The 17,977-nt window shown below is 42.7% G+C and overlaps 1 protein-coding gene and 1 pseudogene across 6 annotated transcripts in view; both read left to right on the top strand.

The window, feature by feature from the left end:
• dnaaf19 (dynein axonemal assembly factor 19) overlaps positions 1–972 on the top strand; it is a 6,180-nt gene extending 5,208 nt beyond the window's left edge. For all 5 annotated transcript variants that reach the window (XM_088069280.1, XM_088069278.1, XM_088069279.1 and 2 more), the window contains 2 exons: positions 1–64; positions 700–972. The exon at positions 1–64 is cut by the window's left edge and continues 88 nt beyond it. In XM_088069280.1, the coding sequence (XP_087925406.1) occupies positions 1–64; positions 700–802 (167 nt within the window). In that variant the 3' untranslated portion in view covers positions 803–972. The remainder of the gene's footprint in view (positions 65–699) is intronic.
• Positions 973–3,673: 2,701 nt separating this feature from the next.
• Positions 3,674–17,220, top strand: LOC121937777 (uncharacterized; annotated as a pseudogene). The gene is made up of 12 exons (XR_015779685.1): positions 3,674–3,843; positions 5,306–5,439; positions 6,581–6,751; positions 9,389–9,577; positions 11,026–11,084; positions 11,211–11,264; positions 12,008–12,304; positions 12,989–13,141; positions 13,782–13,916; positions 14,512–14,640; positions 14,901–15,029; positions 15,859–17,220. The product of XR_015779685.1 is annotated as an uncharacterized LOC121937777 (transcript).
• The last annotated feature ends 757 nt before the right edge of the window (positions 17,221–17,977 follow it).

The raw sequence follows: 17,977 nt of genomic DNA, 5'->3' as shown, positions 1-17,977 counted from the left end.
AGAGAGAGAACGACGCCAAACTGAGAGCCGTCAGCCAGGGAGTCCCCTCCTACAGCCAGTTCAGGTAACTCCAGTCCTGCAGAGTTTCCAGGACTCTGGAAACTTTTCCTGCAACATTCCAGGGTCCTGGAAACCTTCCCTGTAACATTTCAGGATCCCAGAAACATTTCCTGCGACAATGCAGAGTCCCGGGAACCGTTCAACAACAGGTATGGGGTTGTTCGAGAGATCCCATGGTCCTTGAAACACTTCCAGGAGGTGAGGGGTCTGATGAGAGTTTACAGGAGTCATCTCCTTAAAGGTTCCAGGGTGCTTCAGTGGAATCCCAGGACTCTTTCCATGCAGACGGCACTTTCAAGGCTGATTTATAGTCAGGTACTTGACAGAATTACAAGCGGCGAGACGTGGATAGAGCCACTGACTGCAGGGGCGGAGTCACTGTGCAACTCATGTCTCCATGGCAACCATTGTAACAACCAATCAAATTATGTCGTAAAGTATTACGCCATCTGCGACAAATCAAAAGTCTCAAGGGGAACAGTGTGATACAACAGTTTGTTTTGTTGAAAATTCGCCGTTTCCGTTCAGTGACTCATCAGCAGCTGGAGCCCAACCGAACACTAGGCTGATGTTCTCAAAGACATTCCAGGGTCCTTGAATGAGTTCCATGCTCAGTGTGTGTGTCTGTGTGTCTGTCAGGGAGCTGGTCCTGTCCTGCCACCTAAAGCCTCTGGACAAGAAAGACAAAGACGGAGCACCGCGGAAACAGCCCTGGAACCCAGTCGTCCTCGGCAACAAGTGATGTCTGGTCGCCCTGGACAACAGTTGATGTCTGGTCGCCCCAGGCAACAAGTGATGTCTGGTCGCGGCACGCAACAAGTGATGTCTGGTTGCCCTGGACAAGAAACTTTTATATTTGATAAGATAATTTTGATTTTAATAAAATAATAACTTCACACTCTGCACATTTAATTATGTCATGAATTTTGTTTAGAACAAATATTATTATTTTGAACAATCATTATGATCATTGTTCAGGGTTCATACTGTCATGAAAAACCTGGAAAAGTCATGGAGGTCAGGTCTGGAAAAGTTTTATAAAAATAAATGTACCCTTGAAGTTTTTGAAAAGTCCTGGAATGTTGTTTCACAAACCTGCATAATGATAATGTGGTGTGTTCAAAGACTGTCGTAAATATTATAAATCCAACAATAAATTGGTCATTTTGGTGATTTTGGAAATTGGAAATCGACAAAACTTTTTAATGAAAAAAAAAGATTGCCAAATTTTGTTTCTTTTTAAATTGCCAAAAAATGTAAAGGAAAAAGGGAAATATTCTTCCCCCAAAACCACAAAATAAATAAATAAACAAATAAATAATTGATATATTTTAAAAAAGATATTTTTTTCTCTTACATTTGCCAAAAATCCTTTAGAGAAAAAAAACAACAGTATTTTCTAAATACTCAAAAACATTTTAAAGAAGGAAAACAAAACGTTTAAAACCCTTAAGGCCTGATTGTAGCTGTTACACAGTAATGATAAAGAACCAATGAGAAATGTCAATGGTGCATTTAGAGAACATTTGCCTCAAAGTCCTGGAAAAGTCCTGGAAGTTTCCTGTTAAAAATGTAGGTGAGTTTTGCTGCCGTGTGCTGTGTGTGAACGGAGCTGCAGAGAGTGTCAGTGAGCAGCAGGTGGAGCCACTGACTCAAATATTAAAGCAGGTCAGATCAACCTGCTGCTGACAGAAACATCCAGCTGCTCCAAAAATAATATATATTTAAATAACTGCTGTCACTGTGTGAATGTGACTCTGCTGCTGTCACTGTGTGAATGTGACTCTGCTGCTGTCATTGTGTAACTGTGACTCTGCTGCTGCCACTGTGTGAATGTGACTCTGCTGCTGTCTCTGTGAGAGTATGACTCTGCTGCTGCTACTGTCACTGTGTGAATGTGACTCTGCTGCTGTCTGTGTGAATGTGTCTGCTGCTGCTGTGAATGTGTGAATGTAACTGCTGCTGCAGTAACTGCGTGAATGTGACTCTGCTGCTGTCACTGTGTGAATGTGACTCTGCTGCTGTCAGTGTGTGAATTTGACTCTGTTACTGTCAGTGTGTGAATGTGACTGCTGCTGCTGTGACTGTGTGAATGTGACTCTGCTGCTGTGACTGTGTGAATGTGACTCTGCTGCTGTGACTGTGAAATTTACTCTGCTGCTGTGACTGTGTGACTGTGACTCTGTTGCTGTGAGAGTGTGAATGTGACTCTACTGCTGTGACTGTGTGAATGTGACTCTGCTGCTGTGACTGTGTGAATGTGACTCTGCTGCTGTCAGTGTGTGAATTTGACTCTGTTACTGTCAGTGTGTGAATGTGACTGCTGCTGCTGTGACTGTGTGAATGTGACTCTGCTGCTGTGACTGTGTGAATGTGACTCTGCTGCTGTGACTGTGAAATTTACTCTGCTGCTGAGTGTGTGAATGTGACTCTGCTGCTGTGAGAGTGTGAATGTGACTCTGCTGCTGTGACTGTGTGAATGTGACTCTGCTGCTGTGAGAGTGTGAATGTGACTCTGCTTCTGTGACTGTGTGAATGTGACTCTGCTGCTGTGAGAGTGTGAATGTGACTCTGCTTCTGTCAAAGTGTGAATGTGTGATCTAAAACTTTATTCTCTTTCTCTGTTTGTGTGTATGAAACAGGAAGTGGTTTGAGCTGAGCATGTTCTCACAGACAGGAGGTCTCACTCTGACTGAAATTCTTCACTCTGTTGCTGACTGCCTGCTCAGAGATCCTGGAGTCCCTCAAGAGATTCCAGGATCCTTATGGAAGACCTCCTGGAAACTCTGGATGGACGTCTGTGACCATTTCAAGGATCACTGGAGTGTCTCAAAAATGATGAATCAGGGATCATTTTGATTCTTGTATGTCTCTGAGGAAATTACAGGGTCCTTGCAAAGATCCCAGGACTCTGCAGAATGAGTTTAGAGGTCGTTTAAAGTTTCCAGGATGATTGTATGAGCCTTTAAGGCACATCAAGGTTTTCCAGAATGATTACATGGGACTCAAAGGTATGTCAGTTGTTTCCAGGGTGATTGTATGGGCCCTTTAAGGTACATCAAAGGTTTCCAGGATGATTGTCTGGGTTAACAGAGGCCTGTAAAAAGTATGCAGGAATTTCAGGAGGTTCGGTGATACCTTAAATGGATATAGTGGTGCTTGAAAACTCCAGGTGTCCTTGGAATTGGCCCTAATATCTGTCCAAATTTCCAAAGGTCCTATAAAGAGTTTCCAGGCTGTTAATGGGAGTCTTTGTGAGTGTCTGAGGGAATCAAGGACTCCTTTAAGATGGACTGAAGTGTTTTCAAGAGTTCCAGGGTCCCTGTGAGGGCTGTGTTTGCTCCTCACAACATTCCAGGTGTCCTTGAATTAGGTCTTAGAACCATTTCAGAGTTTGTACTGGTGTTTGCAGAAGTTCTCTCTCTAGTTCTTGAATGCATTCCAGGAGTCTTGAAATCAGTTTCAAGGATGACGATGAGCTTTTAATAGATTCCATGAGTCCTTGAAAGAGTTCCAGGCAGCGTTCAGCGTTTTCTGGGGACAGATGAGAGCGAAGGGAGACGTCTCAGAATTCACTAGGAGTGAGACCTCCTGTGCAGCAGAGAGGATCTTTGGCTGCAGGTTGATGTTTGTGGACCGTTTCAGACAGAGACAGAGACGAAGACAGACGGAGGACAGAGACGGAGACAGACGGAGGACAGAGACAGACAGTGACCCCCTCGGAGCTGCACTTGTTCTTCACAGTTGGACTTTTCTCAGATTATTTTTCTTCTGCAGAATCTGGTGAGTTTTTAAAGTTTTGATTCAGTTTTTCTCTCATCACTTCTTCTTCTGTTAACCCTTCGAAACCTGCAGTCACATCACTTCTCTGCTGCTTTCAGACGCCTTTCACATGTATTTAACCCTTTGAACCCCGAGCTAACCAGTTTCAAAAAAAAGAAAAAAATTCAATGAGCAACTTGGTAAGAAATGTCTCACAAATTGCAAAGAATAAAAAGTGAGAGCCGTTTATTTACAATTAGCATAATTATATTCATAAAATGATTATTATTATTATTATTATTATTGAGAGAAATGGAGCCGCGTGCTCGGGGTTGGAAGGGTTAAAACTACGCTGTGCAGATTACTGTTGGCATCGGTGAGTTTCCGTTTCCTGACGGAACTTTTACTGCTGAAACAAGTACTTCAGTAAAGTACCAGTGCTGCGTTATAAAAAGTACTTTGCACACTTCAGTCCTGCTTTGAAACAAATATTTCTGTGAAAAGTATTACCAGCAAAATAAACTCAATGTGTCAAAGTAAAAGTACTGCAGAGTATTCTGTACTTTATTATTGGATTATTATTTTTTTTATGAAACATATATATAAGCATGGTGATGTTAAATATGTATTAGATATATTTCATTAACTGATTCCTATTTTCATCCACAAATTCTGAATCTGTAAAGTAATTAAGTTCAGTATTTGAAGACGCATCAAATGCAAAGACGCCAGAAAAGCTCAAGTTTCAGAATTTTCCTCAAATACAGTAAACTTACGACCAAACATCACAGTTCTTCCAGGAAACGTACTATTGCTTTATTCATTTTTTAAAAATTAAATTAAATTAATCTCAGTGGTGGTTATTCATATCTGGTAAAGGAAAAAGAACGAAATGCATAAAATGAATAAAATCACAGACAGGCGTCAGATCACACAGGAAACAGAAGCCAAAACTGCTGTTCAGAGTTCAGTGAGAAAAAGACTCCAGAGTCAGACGCTTCAAACGTTCCTCCACTGGTTTTCTGATTTTTAAAAACTGTTTTTTTCACAATAATGTTGAAAGACTTCTTTAAAAAGACAGAATCTCTCAGTCTGTATAAAAATATCAATATCTGTCAATATTTACAGTGAACACGTCTGTAAAATCGCTCATCGTTCATCTGACACCATTAGATTCTTTTCAAGGCTCCAGGGCTCATTCCAGGGTCCTTGAGAGGAGACTCAAGGACTTTAAGGTCCTGAGAAACTTTAAGGGGCCTTTAAAGACCTCAAAGGCTGAATCCTTCCTGAAACGTCATCATGCACGGTCACTGAAAACTTTACAAAGCTCCAAAAATGTCCAAAAAACTTTATGTGAGGGAACAAAAAACAAAATTTATGTGTGGGAACAAAAAACTAAAGCTAAAATTGAGGGAACGTAGAGGTAGATTTGTTGCTCAGCAGAAAGACTTTGAAGTAAAACTGAACGTTTTCTCTGAATCAGAGATGAAGGAGCCGAAATTCACAGAGGAAGTGATGAAGATCCTGGACGAAGCTCCGAACGCCAGAAAAGCTCTGCTGGAAAACTACGACAACCTGCTGAACGTGGCCGACTACTGCCACAACAACTACGTACAGGTCAGTACTGCTGATACTACTACTGCTAACAGTACTACTACTGCCACAACAACTACGTACAGGTCAGTACTGCTAACAGTACTACTACTGCCACAACAACTACGTACAGGTCAGTACTGCTAACAGTACTACTACTGCCACAACAACTACGTACAGGTCAGTACTGCTAACAGTACTACTACTGCCACAACAACTACGTACAGGTCAGTACTGCTAACAGTACTACTACTGCCACAACAACTACGTACAGGTCAGTACTGCTGATACTACTACTGCTAACTACTACTACTGCCACAACAACTACGTACAGGTCAGTACTGCTAACAGTACTACTACTGCCACAACAACTACGTACAGGTCAGTACTGCTAACAGTACTACTACTGCCACAACAACTACGTACAGGTCAGTACTGCTAACAGTACTACTACTGCCACAACAACTACGTACAGGTCAGTACTGCTGATACTACTACTGCTAACTACTACTACTGCCACAACAACTACGTTCAGGTCAGTACTTATACTACTAATACTACTACATACAGGTCAATAATACTAATACTTCTGCTGCTAACACTACTACTCCTGCTACAACAATTACATACAGGTCAGTACTACTGCTACTTATGCTACTACTACTGGTACTGTCAGTACCACCACCACTACTACTACTACTACTACTGCTCATACTACTACTTCAACAGCTACATGCAGGTTACTACTACTACTACTGCTCATACTACTACTTCATCAGCTACACACAGGTTACTACTACTACTACTACTACTACTACTGCTACAACAACTACATGTAGATCAGTAGTACTACTACTAATACTACTATTACTGCTAATACTACTTTTGCCACAAAAACTATGCACAGGTGAGTACTACTTATACTAATACTACCACTACTACTGCTTATACTACTACTACTACTGCTATAACACCTACATACAGGCCACCATTACTCCTACTAATACGACTACTAATACTACTACTGTTACAACAACTACGTACAGGTCAGTATTACTACTACTATGACTTTTACTGCTACAACAACTCCATACAGTAAATATGAGGCTAACACCTCGTTGTGCTAAGCTAAGCGAGGCTAACACTTCCTGTGTGCGTGTGTCAGTCAGGTGACGGCTGCATGACGGCGTTGGAGGAAACGAAGAACTTCACCACCCAATCACTGGCGAGCGTGGCGTACCAGATCAGCACTCTGGCGAGCAGCGTTCTGAGCCTGCTGGACGCTCAGACCAATCAGCTGCGTCACATGGAGTCCTCCATCAACCTGATTGGTCAGGTGAGCCCCGCCCCCAGCCCAGCTGACTGAGGGTTGAAACATGACGTCATCATGATGTCATCATCAATATGTGTGTCATAAGTGATTTTTACAGAAAACATGCATGTTCACGCCAAAAATCAACTAAAATTTTTTAAAAAAGCAAAATCACAAAAAACTCCAGGGGGAAAAACGGCAAAATGATTCTTAACCATAATTGGCAGCAAAATAAAAACAGAGTACAGACATTTACAGGAGCGTGTCCCTCGCTTCAGCCGAGGTCAAAACCATACGTCCCTCCCCGGTCCTGCCTCCTCTTTGCGCAGCTCTGTCCACCCTCAGAAATAATGAACAGTCCCTTAAATCCTGGCTTGTAAACAGGAGGGTTGCCGGCTCGAGTCCCGGGAAAGACCGAGTCCCAGCAAAGACCGAGTCCCGGCAAAGACCGAGTCCCGGCAAAGACCGAGTCCCTGCAGCTGCAGAGGTGACCATGAGGAGCCGACCCCCCCGCCGCCCCCTCTTTAACCCCCCGCTGCCCGAAAAACTGATGATGTCACTCTGCTGCTCTGACTGTAGATTTCGGACCCCTGTGTCACCATGACAACAGGCGTGGGGAAAACATGCTGCAGAGAGTTTTTTTGAACAGAGTTATTGATCCGTTATCGTCCCGATCGCTCTGTTCCTGCTCAGTGCCCAGAATACAGATTCAGTTCACACAGTGTGTGTGTGTGTGTGTGTGTATTTGTGTTACTCTGTGTGTGTGTGTGTGTGTGTGTGTGTGTGTGTATTTGTGTTACTCTGTGTGTGTGTGTGTGTACGTACCTGTGTTACTCTGTGTGTACCTGTGTTACTCTGTGTGTGTGTGTTACACTCTGTGTGTGTGTGTGTTACTCTCTGTGTGTGTGTGTGTGTTTCTCTGTGTGTGTGTGTGTGGGTGTGTCTCTGTGTTTGTGTTTGTGTGTGTGTGTGTGTGTTACTCTGTGTGTGTTACACTCTGTGTGTGTGTGTGTGTGTGTTACACTCTGTGTGTGTGTGTGTGTGTGTGTGTGTTACACTCTGTGTGTGTGTGTGTGTGTGTGTGTGTGTGTGTGTGTGTGTGTGTTTTTGTGTTTCTCTGTGTGTGTGTGTGTGTACGTACCTGTGTTACTCTGTGTGTACCTGTGTTACTCTGTGTGTGTGTGTTACACTCTGTGTGTGTGTGTGTTACACTCTGTGTGTGTGTGTGTGTTACTCTGTGTGTGTGTGTGTGTGTTACTCTGTGTGTGTGTGTGTGTGTTACTCTCTGTGTTTGTGTTACTCTGTGTGTGTGTGTGTGTTACTCTGTGTGTGTTACACTCTGTGTGTGTGTGTGTGTGTTACACTCTGTGTGTGTGTGTGTGTGTGTGTGTTACACTCTGTGTGTGTGTGTGTGTGTGTGTGTGTGTGTGTGTGTGTGTGTGTGAGATAATGGCCTCCTCTCCATCAGGCTCTGGATAAATGGGGTAAATGGATGAATGGAGCCTCTGTTCTCCGTTGGCTTTGTGTTCCTCCCGCTGTGGGTAAAGCGGCGCTCTGAGAGTCTCCGTTCCTTCATCTCGTCTGTGATTGGCTGATTGGCTGATTGGCTCGCTGAGTTTCGTCTCGTCGTTTTTTAACAGAGTGAGACTCTGTGTGTGTCCCCTCTGTATCATTCTGTGTCCCCTCTCTAAAGCTGGTACATGAACGCAGCGTCGGTGGAGACTCTGCACCAGCGATAGCCAGGTTCGGACGCTCATGGAAAACCTGGAAAAGTCATGGAATTTGCCAGTAGCAATTTCAAGGCCTGGAAAAGTGTTAACTAAAACTAAACTAAATATACCCTGAATGTTTTGGAAAAGTCATGGAATGCTGTTTCACAAACCTGGATAATAACAAAGGATGTGTTCAAGGACCGTCAGAAATGTGGAAATCCAACGAATGGTTTGGAAGTCATGTTTTCTTTAAAGTTTGGTGGTAAAATCAACTCAAAATCCAGTATTTAAAGATGCTGCCCTCACCTGAAGCCCAAATAAAAACATCAGTCCCTCCCCAGTGCCTAAAAATGATTTGACATGCCTCCCCCTTTTTGCACCACCCCCTCCGCTCTCATAAATAACCAACAGTCCCTAAGTTAGATTGAAATTTTCAGCTCTAAACCTGTTCTGAATTCATTATTTTAATCATAATAATAATAATATTTATTTAATAAGCTGTTACATAATGATGAAAAAGTGCTGACAACGAGTATTGATGGTTGTTTCAGAGAATGTCTGGTCTTTAAAATTTGACTCAGGATCCTGGAAAAATCCTGGAATGTCCTGGAAATGTACTGATAGAAATGTGCATGAACCCTGACTGTGTAATGTTTGTTTTTCATGCAGCTGAGTGTAATAACATGAATGATGTTCTGCTCAACCTCAGCTGAAACGTATCATTATTATTATTATTGATGAATCTGCCGATCAGTTTTGTGATTGATGGGTTCATATTTTAAATGTCAGAAAACAGTGAAAAAGTGGCCGGAAGTGAAGTCTGCAGACGTTTGCTGTGCTTCAGTTTCCTGACAGAGAAAACGGTGATTTTCGGGCTCGGTCAGATGTGACAGTCGGGCCGCTCTCTGCTTCAGTCTCCTCTCTGATCTGAGCGCGCTCCTCTCTGCAGACGGTGGAGATGCACAAAGAGAAAGTTTCTCGGAGAGAGATTGGCGTCTTCACGGCGGTGAGACGAGTCCCGCGCAGCCACAAGATCCTCCCCCCTCCTCAGCCCTCCGCCGGCACGCAGCCCCGCCCACCGTACAGCCGCCGACCAATCAACTACCAGCAGCTGGACGGCCTGGGCCACGGCATGAAGGTACCTCACACACACACACACACACACACACACACACCAACATCCAGCAGGTGAAACATTAACCCTTTCCTCCTCAGAGAGTCGCTGCAGAGTGTCTGAGGAACCAAACAGCATGCCGGCACCAGGGAAACTAAAGAGGTTTAACACAACAGCGTGGGCCTCGAGTGTGACATACAACATATACGTGTCAGCAGCTGTTTGTAAACAACAACAATGACATCACATGTCAATAACAGTCATTGATCGTAACTGTTATATTTGTAAACAATAACAGTCATTGATCGTAACTGTTATATTTGTAAACAATAACAGTCATTGATCATGCTTTTAAAAAAAATATTTATTAAACATTTTGGATGTTCTTTTAAAGAAAATGTTTTAGCAGGTGGTTTTGGACAGACTGCAGGTGATTTTGGACAGACTCGAGGTGATTTTGGACAGACTGCAGGTGATTCTGGACAGACTGCAGGTGATTTTGGACAGACTCAAGGTGATTTTGGACAGACTCGAGGTGATTTTGGACAGACTGCAGGTGATTCTGGACAGACTGAAGGTGATTTTGGACAGTATGGAGGTGGTTTGGGACAGACTGAAGGTGATTTTGGACAGTATGGAGGTGGTTTGGGACAGACTGAAGGTGATTTTGGACACTTTGGGTTCAGTCTGACTCTGAGGGAGAATCTGATCTCGGGTCAGTTGACTGTTGAAGGTTTTGGTGTGAAGCAGCTTCAGAGTTTTTCTGAGAGAAACGAGAAGAAGCTAAAAGCAGAAGTGAAGTCGAGTTGGGGGTGAAGTCGTCTCTGCTGACAGGAAGCGTCTGCGGCTGCAGAGAACAGCAGCAACACAAGTGACTCTGCAGGAAACCTTCCTCATTCACACGCTTTCTTCCTCGCTGCCGCCCTGCTCACGTCTTATCTACATTTATAAAAGATCTGAAAATTTGTCCCGGAGCCTCCCTGAGTGACTCTGCATGAACAGTTCATCCCACATGATGTGTTCAAAGACCATCAGAAATGTGAACATGTGTTGACAGTTTGTGGCTGTGATGGACGGGCTGATTTTGGGTGATTTTTCCGGTGCAGGTTTGGAGGTTCGTTTACTCTAAAAATCACCAAAAAGCTGAAAGGAAATTCACAGCAGGTTTAGTCAGATTTCAGAGGGTTAATGTTGGTTTTATTGTCTTTTACTGCTGCTGGTTGTCCATTCAGATGACACACAGTTCACACTTTACTGAGCACACACACACACACACACACACACACACACACACACACACACTCACACGCACACACAGTGAGTCTTTGTTGAGCGTGGGAAAATGTTTAGAGACTAATTAGAGTTGCTGAGGCCTCAGAGACTCCATTGATGCTCTCTCACTCACTCACTCACTCACACACACACACACACACACACACACATTAACACACTCTCCTGTCTCTGCCCCCCAGGTCTCTGGGAAACAGTCGGAGCGAACAGGAACCATCCGTAAACATGGCGCCTCCATCAGGTTGACTTTGATTTTACTGTTTTTACTCGTGACAACTTCCTGTTTCAGATCTTTAACCCTGACTCTAACCTGTGTGTGTGTGTGTGTGTGTGTGTGTGTGTGTGTGTGTGTGTGTGTGTGTTTTAGATCTCTCAAATCTCCGGAGCCGGTGCAGTGCCCGGTGGCGCCCCCTATCGGCAGGTAATGTTCCCGTCTTTTGTCCAGGTGTTTGTCTCTCAGGTTAGAGACAGGAAACACCTGCAGACAGCACTGAGGGCTGAAGAGCACATCAGTCTATAAACTGTCTCAGTTTAAATTCAGTCAGAATAAAACACACACACACACACACACACACACACACAGCTTTACCCTCACTGTCTGAAATCACCTACACATACATATATATACATACATATACATATATATATATAATTCAATTATAATTTCGAAATACTTGTTTTTACAGTATCTGACTGATAAATAGGGTAATTTTTATTGATTTAAAAAATTAAAAGGAAAACAAAAAGGTAGTCCTCTGCACATCACAGCTTACCTGAAGGTTACGCTGGCACACACATTAAGACAACAAAAAAAAATTTGAATTAAATTTAAAAGTGTGCAAGTGTTACCTTTTTTTTAACTTAAAAAATCTATTTAATCATTTTTAAAAAAAATAACACTTATTTAAAAAGCTGTTTTATAGTGAAGAAAAAGAGCCGATAAGAAGGATCAATGGTCGCTTCAGGGAATTAATTTACCTCAAAGTCCTGGAAATGTCCTGGAAAGTCCTGGAAATGGCTTGTATGGCAAAATGTTGGTGAACGCTGTGATGCTGTCAACAGCAGAACGAGCTGAACTGACGTCCTGCTTTTTCTGTAAATATGATAAACATTCAGGTCGTTTTTCTGAACTTTTCTCTGCTGATTTCCCGCCGTCTCTCTTAGCTCCAGTTTTGGGAAACCTGTAGCTCCGTCCGCCATCCCCCTCGCCGACCCGCCTCCTCCGGAGTGTGACATCATCACCAAGCTGCTGGAGGTCGCCCCGCCTCCTCCTCCCGAAGCCAATGAAACACCAGCTCTGGATGATGAGGTCACCTCGGCCCCGCCCCTCCTCCTGATTCATCAGGAGCGGCTCTGACCCCCTCCCTCCTCCTCCCCTCCTCCTCCCTCCACCTCCTCCCTCGCAGGCCCTGACCAATCACAGCCCTCCACCGCTGGCCCTGCCCCTCAGCCTGGAGACAGGTGAGAACAGAGACAGTGACATCACCTGCGCCTGGACTGGTTAACCCTTTAAAACCTGAGCAAACTGGCCTGTTTTCATTTCAAAAACACGGAACAAGAAAATGAGAAAAAAATTAAGACTGGACCCCTAACCCCTAACATCCTCAAGGACTCCTAGTACCCCCCAAAATATCAAGAAATTAGTTGAAAAAAACAACAAGAAAATTACCTGAAAATTAATCTTAAAAAACATTTAAAAAACTTAAAAACATACAAATAAATTACCTGAAAATTTATGAAAAGAAACAAAAAACCAAAAGGAAAAAAAAGTTAAAATAGAGGAGATGACCGGGACAAGTGCTTTAAAATTATAATAATGCTTGAAAACATAATTTCAAATTTAATTTTTTTCTTTTCTTTTTAAACCAGAGAGATTTTTGCCTGTTTTTTTCCCTGAATAATTTCTAAATCTAGACATTTCTTGCAGTTTGTTGAACATATCTGACCTCTTGGGTTTTAACCTTTTTCCTCTTGTTTTTGAAAGAAACCAAATCCGTGTTTTCAGGCTTCAAAGGGTTAAATACATGTGAACAGCAGCATGAGAAAGTGATGTCGCTCCAGATGTCAAAGCGTTAAACCACGTCTTCACGGTCATTGGTCAGACAGTGACATCATGATGACATCACATCTCCTTTGTCTCCTCAGTGGTGGAGGAGAGCAGCCTCCCGCCTCCCTCTCCTCCTCCTCCTCCTCCCCCTCCCTCTGATGACAATGGCTTCCCTCCGCTGACCAATGACGGCTCAGAACTGCCAGCCCCGCCCCCTCCACCTCCACCTCCACCCAGCCAGGAAGTAGACGGTACCTGTCTGTCTGCCTGCGTCTCTGTCTCTCTCTGTCTGTCTGTCTCTTTTTAAATGTGCTGAAAAAACATTCAGACTCAGTTTGGTGACTGAGGGGACGCTGCTCATTAACGGGACGAAAGTAACGGACATTCGAGTCAGTTTTATTTATAAAGCCCATCATCACGAATCAGTTTGCCTCAGACGCAGCAGACGACCTCCCTCCGTCCTCAGACCCTCACACTGACTCAGAAAAACTCCCAAAAAACCCTAAAACGGGGAAAATGGTAGAAACCTCAGGAAGAGCGACTGAGGAGGGATCCCTCCTCCAGGATGGACAGACGTGCAGTAGATGACCAGAGACGTGTTCATCACATGGTCTGATGTCATCATGAACTAAACACCTCACAACAAGTCCATTCAATCAATCAATTAATCAATCAATCAGTTTGTTACGTTCCAACGTCAACTCACATATCCAACAATGTTAATGCTTCTCGCTGACGAACAGAAATTCGACAAAGTGAAACATGAGACTCGACAGACTCCCGCGGTCGAGTTTCAGCTACCAAACTCCTTCTTCAGTGGTGTTTTCTGCTCAGTTTCTTCTTCTTTGGTGTTTTTCTCTCAGTGTCTTCTTCTGTGGTGTTTTTCTTCAGAGACCCTCCCATCCAGGAGGAGTCGCCGCCGTCGCTCGCCCCCCACCACTCGCTCTCTCTCTCTGAGAGTGCGCTCTGGCCCCGCCTCCCGCTGCCGCTACACGCGCTCTCTCTTTCTGCCTGCTGTCCAATCACGTAAGCCGATGGAGGACGCTGCGATCCACAGCTGGACGAAAACATTCACTGTGTCCGTTTTTCTTTGTGTTGGTTTCCATAAAAGAAATATAACAAAGTTAGCACTTTTAGAGATTCCTGGAGTCCTGAAAGATGATTCAAGGGTCCTTGAGGAAAGTTTAACAATCATTGAGAAAGTTCAAAGGGTTCTCAAGGAGGCTTAACCAATCATTGATGAGAATCTAGAGGTACTGCAGAGCCATGACAAGTCCTTCAGGAGGATGGGGGTCTTTGGAGAATTTCTAAAACATTCAAGGAGTCCTAGAGGATGTTAGGGGTACTCGGAGTCCTGTAGGATGTTAGGGGTACTCGGAGTTCTCGGGGAAGTTAGGGGCACTAGGAGTCCTCGAGGATGTTAGGGGTACTGGGAGTCCTCGAGGATGTTAGGGGTACTCTGAGTCTTTGAGGATGTTAGGGGTACTCTGAGTCCTCGAGGATGTTAGGGGTTCCAGGAGGAGCACGATAACATGAGGACCCACAGATAGTCTATGAGGACAGATGATCGCTCCTTCTCTTTAACAAACTGACTGGTTCTCTTTGTCTGTCTGTCTGTCAGTGATGATCCCTCCTCCTCCCCCATACCCTCCCCCCCATGCTCCTCCTTCCTCCTCCTCCTTCACCCTGCTCCCCCGCTCCTCCTCTTCCTCACTGCGACTCTGCTTACCTGCTCGCCTCGAACACCTGGGTAAGAAACAAACACTGCTGTCAGTGAGTACACTCTGACTGGTAGTAGCAGTGCTAGTCCTAGAGGTATTTTCATAGTACTGGTTTCTGCAGTTCTGCAGATGATCAGGATCTCATACACTGTAGTAAATCATCATTACATCACATCAGAACATGTGACCTGTCTGCTCCTATCAGCTCTGCTGCTCTCTGTCAAAGCTCCACCTCCTCAATCCTGACTGGCCAATCACGGCTGTCGCTCACGGATTTGTGTGCTCTTAGATCTAGAGCTTCCAGCCACGCCCCCTCCTCCTTTATTGGATGATGAGGGTGGTTTTGATGACATCATGCCGCCCCTCCCCCCACCTGTGGACTACGACACCGACGCTCCCCCACAATACCTGGATAAAGGTACTGTTACTACCACTGTAACTACTATCACCACTACTGATACCACTAGTACCACTACTAATGCTACTATTAGCACTAATAATACTACTACCACAATTCATATTACTATACCACCACTAATACTACTATCACCACTACTACTACTACCACCACTACTGATACTACTACTACCACTACTAATGCTACTATTAGCACTAATAATACTACTACCAAAACTACTACCACAATTCATACTACTATACCACCACTGTAACTACTATCACCACTACTGATACTACTACCACTTCTAATACTACTACTGACACTACTATTACTACTACTACCACCACTACTATTACTACTACTACCACTACTAACACTGCTACTACACCAATATTATTACTACTGCTACCACTACTAATACTACTACCACTACCAATACTATAACTACCACTACCAATACTACTACTACCACTTCTAATACTAATACTACCACTACTAATACTATAACTACCATCACTACTAATACTAATACTACCACTACTAATACTACCACAAGTGACATAAATGTGTCCAAATATCACAGGTGTAGATAAAGATATTTAAGTTATATAAATGTGATATTTGAGTTAAAAATGCATGTACAAATATGAGGTATGGACTGATATATTTCAGTTATATAAACATGTTCAGATATCACCGGTGTAAGTACAGATTTTTAAGCAAATAAAATATGATATTCCAGGTATATAAACGTGATAATTCAGTAGTAAAAATGTGATATTTGAGTTGTATAAATGAAGATGAAGATATTTGCAGAAGTGTAACTGCAGTTCTCCTGTGTGTCCAGTGGTGGCGCTGTACAGCTACGAGGCCTCCAAACCAGACGACCTGTCGCTCGCTGAGGGCGACATCATCTACCTGACATATCGCCATGACGACGGCTGGTGTGAGGGCGTTTGTCACGGCAACAAGGGCTTCTTCCCTGAAAACTACGTCCAATCATGTGGCTAGACTGAAGCCCCGCCCCCTCTCTGTGGCTCGTCCAGGTGTTTTTTTTCTTCTTTTTTGTTTTTGATTCTTTTGGATTTTACAGTCAGTGTTAATTAAAGTTGTCTCTCTCTGCTGCCCATCAGAGGATCAACACAGCAGCCACAGGTCTGAGTTCGGAGAGCTGAGTTTGTAACTAACGCAGAAAAACAAAATGTTGAGTTTAAAGTTTCTTAAAGGAGAAACTTTCTTTTTCCATCATCATAAAATATAACACAGTGAAATTCATCTGATTGATTATTGAACCCTTTAAATCCCATCGGAGCTGAAACCATCCAGTGACTGAATCTCATCAAAATATTTGATGAATCCATTAATCATTTAAGTAATTTTGATGTGAAAATGTAAAAATTTAAGCTTCAGCTTCAGAAGTATTTATATACTGTATATATATATATACACATGTGGCAAAGTATCCCTGTTTCCTTTGATGTAAATCTCTGAATTTCATCTATTATTCATTTCTGACATCATGAAGAGAAAAAAAATCAGCAGGTTATTTAATGTTTTAAAGTCTTAATTAGATGAGTTAAACTCTAATTTGGGCCCACAGTCAACACTTAATTAAAATATTGATTAATCTGCTGATTATTTTTGTTTAAATTAATTTTGTCAATGAATAAATAGAAATAAATTCCCTTAAATAGAAACAAATTGAAGAATCTACAATCTAAAAATTGCTAATTTGTGTTGATATTTTTCTGTTGACAGCTCATGGACTTAATCAACAGTGAGGTCAAGTATTGTGAACAAGTTATCAAAAGTATATTTTAAGTATTAAAGTTTATTTTAATGAGACAGAAATAAATTTATTATCAGTTTTTTCTAAATGTTTTTCCTCTTTTATTTTAAATAATCTGATTTTATGGCTGTAAATATTAATTTTAAATTTTAAATTTAATTTAAAGATGTTTTTTGTGCAGTACTTCTCTCTGATTGGCTGAACTGGTAACGGCTCTCTGCTGCCCCCGCAGGCCAGACACACAAACTACAGGCTGACACTTCAAACTAATGATGTCACATCTTATTATTTATAATCATTAATTCATAATCACAGAGGTGGAGTTATTTCTGTCGGTGAGGATCGATAAACGTAACATATGGATCATTAATGTAGCTTTATTGTTGTGTCTTCTGATGATCAATAAATCAACAACTCGGATTGTTTTAGCAGCGTTTATTATTTTTCTGTGTCGTGGTTTAATGTTTTATTTTTTATTTTTTACAGCTTCAGAAACCTGCTGATCCTCATTTATTTTATATTATATATGATTAAATATTTAGGTTTCAGTTTGACCTCAAAGGTTTAACTTCCTGCAACGTGATTGGCTGATGGTTTGTGATGCGTTAAGTCTCATTTTAATCTACTGAGTGATATACTGGCACTTACTACTCTATACTGGGACATACTGGAACATACTGGGTGTCACTGGGTGATACTGGGTGATACTGGGTCTAGCTGGGTCTCACCTGGGTGAATGTTGGTGGTCCATGCTGAGGTGCAGTGCTGTATTGATCTGTCCTGTCACACAGAGGACAGGAGGTGAGACGAGGACATGCAGGAGGACAAGTTGTTCGTGGTGTTTTCAAAGGAACTGTGTCTCATGGTGATGTCCTCAAAGGTCTGTGTCCCCACTTAGAAATAGATCTGTCTTTGTTCTCTCTCTGCTGTCTCTGTCCCTCAGCACTTCACATTGTCCTGAAGTCATGAAATTGGCAAATAGCATTTTCCAGGCCTCGTAATGTTTTGGAAACTAAATTACCTTGAAAGTTTTGGTAAAGTCTTGGAATTTTGTTTTCACAAATCGGTATGACGACACAAGTTGTGTTGAAATTTGAAATCCAATGATGATTTCTTTTAACGGTCAGGGTTGCCCCCCCCCATAAAATACTCCAAAGACGAGATGCGTGAAATATCT

Source organism: Plectropomus leopardus, chromosome 18 (assembly GCF_026936395.1).
Source record: "Plectropomus leopardus strain MGB_pleo_1.0 chromosome 18, ASM2693639v1, whole genome shotgun sequence".
Lineage (NCBI taxonomy): Eukaryota > Metazoa > Chordata > Actinopteri > Perciformes > Serranidae > Plectropomus > Plectropomus leopardus.
The sequence above is the reverse complement of the archived record's forward strand: the minus strand, read 5'-3'. Positions and strand labels throughout refer to the sequence as shown.